At 34.9% G+C, this 7,674-nt stretch overlaps 2 protein-coding genes across 2 annotated transcripts; one reads left to right on the plus strand and one right to left on the minus strand.

Moving 5' to 3' along the window:
- Window positions 1-4,527: 4,527 nt before the first annotated feature.
- On the minus strand, window positions 4,528-6,211 carry LOC116351380 (spermine oxidase-like). The gene is made up of 6 exons (XM_031783476.1): window positions 6,039-6,211; window positions 5,745-5,972; window positions 5,465-5,681; window positions 5,270-5,390; window positions 4,827-5,220; window positions 4,528-4,762 (listed from the first exon to the last, which is right to left on the minus strand). The coding sequence occupies exons 1-6, from the start codon at window positions 6,209-6,211 to the stop codon at window positions 4,528-4,530; spliced, it is 1,368 nt and encodes a 455-aa protein (XP_031639336.1).
- Window positions 6,212-6,844: 633 nt separating this feature from the next.
- Window positions 6,845-7,668, plus strand: LOC116351381 (zinc finger and BTB domain-containing protein 8A-like; the record flags this gene model as incomplete). Its single annotated transcript, XM_031783477.1, has 2 exons — window positions 6,845-6,900; window positions 7,126-7,668. Coding segments are annotated over exons 1-2 (560 nt in total), but the record flags the coding sequence as incomplete, so codon positions are not given.
- Between the last annotated feature and the right edge of the window lie 6 nt (window positions 7,669-7,674).

The raw sequence follows: 7,674 nt of genomic DNA on the forward strand, positions 1-7,674 counted from the left end.
AGTACCACTTTTATAGATTTTCACCTGAAATTTTACTCAGTATTGCCCGGCCTCTAATGATATTACTTTCTAATGAGTGGATGCGATTCGAATTATGTATATAATAACTAATTACCGATCTTTTTTGTTCTTACTCAAGGATTTCTTAAAAAATCGCTAGGTGTTTCGGGTTTTTCGTTTTGACCGATGCTGCTACCTGAACAAAAGTGATTATGTTGAGCACTTAATTAGGTAATTAACCCTATTTTATGGAAAAGGTCATAAAATCTATTGTAGTTTTTAAACACATTTTCATATTTAACAATTCGGTTTTATTCAATAAATCGACTAGTCATCTGGTGCAAAACATCATTGGTTATATCAAGAGTATGTATGTTTTTTGGCATGAGAAAACTAAATTTGATATTAGTTTTGCGATACAAATGATTTTCGACACACTTTTCATACAAAAATTTCAAAAAATTTGGATTCTTGTATGAAAGACATGCCTGTATGATATCGTAATAAGCTGAAACTTTGCACAGGTTATTTTTATCACACAAAAATAACATTCTGAGAGTTTGAAGAGATTTCAATGCATATCAGGGGAACGTCCCGAACAAAATTTTGGATCTTTCGCTCAAAAACGTACATTTTGTATGAGAAGTACCCCTAGGTTGTATTAAAATTTTTTCAAACTTTCATAATGTCGGCTTTTTGTGAAAAAATAAAATGTCTTACATCCGCAAGATGAACTTTTCCGCACTGTGATCCACAACATGCATTTATTACAAATCTTTTACTCAAAGAATTCACGAGAAAACTGAATCTGACATTAGTTTTACGATACAAATAATTTTCGAAGCACTTTTCATACAAAAACTACTAAAAATGGGAATTTTTGTATCCCAGTCATGCCCAAAAACCATTTGAATGTACCGAATGCCAAAAACGATTTTCAACCAATGGGAATCTCACTAAGCACATGGAACTTCACATCGGTCCACGGTCGTTTCACTGAGCCAGATGTCGAATGGGATTCACACAGGAAAACGAAAGAAATGCACATGAAGGCAAATGCAACCGCCGTGTATACGAATGTTATGTTTGCGGTAAATTAATTGGTAGCTCGAAACCACATTTAATGAGTCATATGTACAATCATACAGGCGAAAAGCGATTCAGGTGCCAACATTGTTTGAAACAATATACACGTAAATCCACTCTTGATGAGCATATGAAATCACATACCGAAAATCTCCCGTTTAAATGTTCGATTTGTCGCCTCGGTTTCTTGAAGCAAACACAACGCAAGGTGCACCAGAAGACCTGTTTCCGGAAAGGTTACGAATGCTATATCTGCGGAATATTCTTTGGCCGGCTCAAAGCTATTTTGAAAGGACATATGACGAAGCACACAGGCAAAATTATTTCAAATGTAAGCTGTGTGACCGCAATTATACCCGAAGCTTCAGTTTGAAAACACACATCAATCGAAGCCACAACAAGAAAATGAATTAATATCGAACCGCTGGTGCAAAGGACATTAAATTGATCATTTTGAACTATTATTATTCTTTCTATTACATTTATTCTCAAACATTTATCAGTTACAAAGTTGATTCTTTACATTTTCTTCTTAAAATTAATAATCAAAATAAATGAAAATAATTAAAATGTGAATTATAACCTACCTGAATCTTTTGAAAATAATAAATTCTTTTAGAATGTACCCACTACCCAGTCAGACATTAGTCTAATTATCTTTTCACTTTGTAGTGAAAGTCTTTGCTTTGATTTGATCAGATAAGCCATAAAAAGAACAATAGTTATCGATATTGTTTTTTTTTTTGCTTTTAGGAAAATGATCGATCTTAAGACAAATGAGTCTTTTTTATGGTCCGCTACCTGCATTGAAGATGACATTAGTCCTAAGTACTAATTAGTAATTAGTAATTAGTACCTTGGGTTAATTACGTTCTCCAATGTTCAAAGGAATTGTATAAATATACGCTTTCCACATGATTTGAATCATTCAAGTATAAATATTCAAAAGAAGCGAACGTAAACTACTATACCTAGTGTTCATCAAAAGAAAGTAAGAGAAATAAAGTTTTGCAAAGTAATTGGTTCACTTTCGACAACAGAATTTTAAATAAAACTATCAAAATGAACGTTCTGATTGAAAAAGAAGTGGTGACTGACAGTGGTTGTGAATCAACATTTAAAACACCCGAGTACGAAATAGATTTTGTGTCGAATAATGTGATCTTTGGCATTTCGACTTGGACTAGAATTTTCAAACCGAAAATCGAGGATCTGTCGACCTCTGCTTGCACCGTTAATAACGATCTACAGAATTGGGATTCTTCATGCATCGATCCCAATGCGGACATTATATCACCGGAATGCCAGACATTTATCCCATCGCCAATGAAGAAAATTGAAACAAATGAATCGGGGGGAGTCGATGATTTGTCGTGTGAAAGTAGAGACTACCACTGCGATGTATGCCCCAAAAGCTTTGAGACAATGAGAATGATGTTGGCTCACAAACGACAACACTCAATCGCTGAACTGGAATCGGATTGCGAGGTGGAACGTGTATTGAAGTGGAAAAATAGAGAAAATAAGAAAGTTCGCAAAACCATCGGTAAGATAAGATCACAAAAAGTTCGAAGAAGAATACTTGGTTAGCCAGAATGCTAAGTCGTCAACAATAAATCAAACGAGGACATCAAGATGAAAATGACTTTTATTTTTGAAAGAATTTAAGAACGTCCATACATTTTTTTCTAAATCCTAAAAACCGAATTTTGTTTCGATTTCAAGTAGTTTTTAAGCTTCTCTTGTTCACCAATCAATTAATGTAAAACCAATAAAATAAATAAAATAAATTGCATATCAAGAATAATCAACTGTTTTCATTTCGTTTGACTTGCTTTGATCGTCTCATTTGCAGATGGATGTCGTTCGAATTAACATTTGGTACTAATTAGTATTAATTTCATTTATAATGCATTTACTGTGCATCCAAGTTCCAGGTCATTACCATGAAATAATTACATGTTTAAAAAAAAAAATCACCCCCTTTTTCGAGTTAAATAACAAATTTCAATGCAAATCGATTTACCGACAACAATAAATGATTTGTTGCAACTGCTAGAACCATTGTTGTCTGTGTTTTTCTCTTTTCAGTAAAAATTCAAAGACTAATTAGTAAAATAAAAGGTAAAATGGTTTTGGTGTATAAGAATGGGAAATTGGCTGACAAAAATGGGGAATTGACCCTCCAAAAATGGGGAATTGACCCCCCAAAAATAGGGAATTGGCTGTCAAAAATGGTGCGATTGGTTTTCAAAAATGGGGAAATGGCTGTCAAAAATGGTGCGTTTGGTTGAGACAAATGGGGAATTGGCTGTCAAAAATGTAGCTTTTGGTTGTCAAAAATAGGAAAATTTGGCTGTCAAAAATGGGGAAATTGCCTGACAAAAATGGGGAAATTGGCTGTCAAAAATGCGTCGATAAAAAAAAACGAAAAAAATGTGTAAACATTTCTTGAAAGTAAGAAAAAGTATTTGATACTTTAATTACATTATCTTTCTTATGGTTTTTTGTCTTTTCTTCATTTCGTTGTTTCATATTGTTCCCCCGCTAGGGCTATCAATGAAATTCAATTATTCTTTGTTCCATCTGCTCGACAGCCAATTTCCCATTTTTTACAGCCAATTCCCCATTTTTACAGCCAATTTCCCATTTTTGACAGCCAATTCCTCATTTTTGGCAGCCATTACCTCATTTTTGACAGCCAATTCCATTTTTGGGGGGGCAATTTCCCCATTTTTGACAGCCACATTTTCCTACTTTTGACAGCCAAAAGCTACATTTTTGGCAGCCAATTACCCATTTTTGACAACCAAACGCACCATTTTTGACTGCCAAATCCCTATTTTTGGGGGGTCAATTCCCCATTTTTGTCAGCCAATTTCTCATTTTTGACACACGTTTACCCTAGGGGCTTTTATGTATATGAATATACGAAATATTCACATAATATTCACAATATACACGTCTTATTCATCATATATACGGCATAAATCTCTAGTGAATATTTCGTATTTTCTACTGTATGTTGTGAATATTCACAGTAAGCGACACAGGAACGAAGAAAGTCCGCACTAAAGAGAATGACAAAATATGTATATTTCATATATACAGGAAATATTCACGAAATATTCACGAAATATTCATCAAATTTATGCAATTATACACATTTATTTGTGTATATTCTTTATATACATACAATATTCATTGAATATTCAGCATTATGTTTCAATATTTACTGAAATCGTAGTATTCATTTTAACATAAAAGCCCCTGGCGTTTACCCTTTGCCAAATAAAATGGAGACAATGTTCAATTTGAAAGTTTATTTCATGATTTAAAATTATACATTTGCTTTTTGTTTTAGTTTTGCATTCTCAAAATCAAAGTCAAGTTCCATTTTTTCAATTTCCCGAAATGACCATTATTTGTAATAAATTGCCTCTATTTGTATAAATTAATGAGTCGTTCAGCATCGCGCCATCCAGCATCAACTGCCCCATGTACGTTTGAAAAGTACTTGGGGCTAGTGGCTTCTCCAGCGAATTGAATAACTGGCTTTCCATTCGAGTCATTTATCGGTTCAGCCAATTGTCGATTATTTGTTTCCAAAGCTTCTGCTTTCAGAACAAAGTGCGAATAGGATCCACGAAATAGAGGGTTTGAATGCCATGTTGAGCTATGAAATGGAATACAGGCTTTGAATACTTTAATTTGTATCGAAAAGTGTTTAATAAGCTTACCGAACCATTTTCTTAGCATCCGGAATGTCTAAATGCCTTAAAAACATGCGAAGAACCTTTTCAGCGCCATTTTTAACTTCAACATCAGACTTTTCCTCCATTTTGCATGCCAATTTGCCGGTGATCCATCCGCAAATAACATTCGGTTGCAGTGGATTGAACGGATAGAAACCGCTGATTCCTTCAAGCCAATCTCCATTCACCGGATCCTCGCGCACTTCTTTCACTTGCTCCAACTTCCACAAGCAACTGAATCCTTCCCAATTTTCACTCCAAAATGGTTTATCGAATTCCAAAAAGATTTTGTCAACAGTTCCAATCATCATGCCGTCGATGCTATTGTATTTCCATAGCGGTAGCAACGGTTCGAACATACTCAAACATCGTTCTTTTAGAACCACCGTTGATCACATGGTCGGCTGAATAAGAACTTCCGTCCTTACATGTAATTTTTGCGGGTGCACCGGGTTGATTATAGCAAACTTTGACCACTTCTTTATTAAATTTAGTCAATGGAATAACATCTATTACGGACTGAGGATTTTGGGTGTCAGGAATTTTATTCTAGTATTGAAGAAAAAATAAAACATTTTATAAGTCAATATATGTAAAATTTATGATGGGATAATTGCAAATACCTGCATTAAGTCCAAAACAGTAGCATAACCCTTGTCCTTCCAATTCATGATGTAATCACCCTCACACTCTTCGTATTCATGGTAATTTGTTGACAGTTCATACCATGTATCGCATCCATCGATTGAATTCACCACGTTTTGAAATAATTCCATACATTCGTGTGCCAATTCAGAGTCAACTTCCTTGAATTCATCGGATTCAAGAGCTTTCATGAATCTAACTTGAAACAAGTCAATTTTCATTGCTTTTTTACTGAAAACGAATATAATTGATACTCACTTTGCAGCATAAAAGTTACCACTTGACCCATATGACTTTCGTTCTTCTTCATAATGGTCTCCCATAATGTCCATAATAAGAGCAGTGATTTTTTTGCAAAGTTCCATTGGAATCTCTTCACCATTTGATCGAACATACCGATTGCCTCGACTTTCTTCGGTACTATGAGCCAACAGATTTTTATCTTTGGCCATTTCATAGACAACATTACCTGTTTCACCATGGCACCTATGAAAATAAATTTTAGTGAAATAGTATCAAATATATTATGGAAAAAATGTCTCAATGGATTACCATTGTGCGCCCATGTCGACAACATTCTCTCCAAATGGGATGGTGTTGATTCTTCCGCCGATGCGATTTCCAGCTTCCAAAATTGTTACGTTGCTAAAGCCATTCGACACAAGTTTTGTGGCGGCTGCCACTCCTGAAGCTCCGGCTCCGATGATAACGATTTGCTTTTCCATGCTGAGTTTTTTTTTTAATTTAAAGAAATTTGCAAACAAACTATGTGAATGTTGCTGACTGAATAACATATTCAAGCTAATACACACGGTCTTTTATATCCAAACATTCTGCCGATTTGTTCTAGAAATGTATCTGCCAATCTTGTGATTGTGGTTCATAGAATCCCACAGTTTTTAACGGATTTTTGACAGAGATAATTTTGGCGGTCTGAGAACATTTTGCGAAAACTTATCATTCACAAAAATTTGGTTTTGTGCTTTTATGATAAATATATTGGTTATGATTCCGAACGACAAAAAAAAATATTTATGTGTATGCAAACCAAAGTTCTTTTTTTTCTCTAACATTGAATCAATCCAGATTTATTCGCGCCAACTTATGGCGAAACTCACAAATATTTTGACAGCTAGAACATAGACATCATCATCCAACATTCATATCGCACCAATGCATTTGCCCCACTCCAATTCTTTCTTGTGTGAGTTGACACATTATTTTTGTCGGCGACTACGAAAGCATCAACACGTGTTTATTAGGTGCAGTAATTTTGCAAATAAAGTTCACATTATTTCGATTTGATTTTCATTGAAAATTCGTTAAATTCTAAAAAGAAACTAAACAAATACACTCATTATTGCTGGTGATTGAAACAATAAGTTCAGCGAAACAAAATGGAAAAGAATAGGAAGTAAGTAAATTGTTTGCCAATTGAACTATTGTACCGCATTGTACAGTTGTTGTTGTTGATGTTGCAATAAAAAAATTCCGTCGTAGAATTGTCTATCATGAAATGGATTTATTTGGAACCACTTGTTGCCATTATTGGTTTTAGACTTTGTTTTGAATATAATTGTATGGAAATGCTGTGCCCACAAGACTTAATCACAATTATTTCACTTTTAATATTTTTTAGGGGGCCAACAATGGGCCGCGTGGTTGACGATTTGGATTGCAGCACACCATCTCAGTTGGAATGTTCGGGAATGTCTATCGGGCACAGTGACAGTGCGTGTTTAATTGATCCGACCGAGATCAAACAAGAGACATGCATCAAAGAAGAAGATCCAGACTCTGTTGGGCATTTAATCGACGTTCCCGTAGCGAACGACAATGGATCTCAGCAATTTCATAACCTCAATGAGCATGATGGTGAAGATGATTCCGCACTTTTGGGCGTCGATGATGTGAAAATTGAACCGAAACAAGAAATCGATTGCAAGAAGGAAAAAGAAACGAAAACAAATGCTGATTCGCGAGAAGATGCGGCACAAGCGCAACAAAATCAACAACCACAACCAGACAATGGAGGTAATCCAATGGGCAACAGCATTCCGAAAAATAATCGAAAAGCACATAAATGTGATCTTTGCGAATATTCAACCAAGTACAGGTCACATTTAAAAAGGCATTTGCGTACCAATGAAAAGCCATATGGTTGCAAATACTGTGCAAAACAGTTTAC

This window comes from Contarinia nasturtii, unplaced genomic scaffold (genome assembly GCF_009176525.2).
Source record: "Contarinia nasturtii isolate CC-2019 unplaced genomic scaffold, AAFC_CNas_1.1 Cnas_scaffold_5339, whole genome shotgun sequence".
NCBI classification, from domain to species: Eukaryota; Metazoa; Arthropoda; class Insecta; order Diptera; family Cecidomyiidae; genus Contarinia; species Contarinia nasturtii.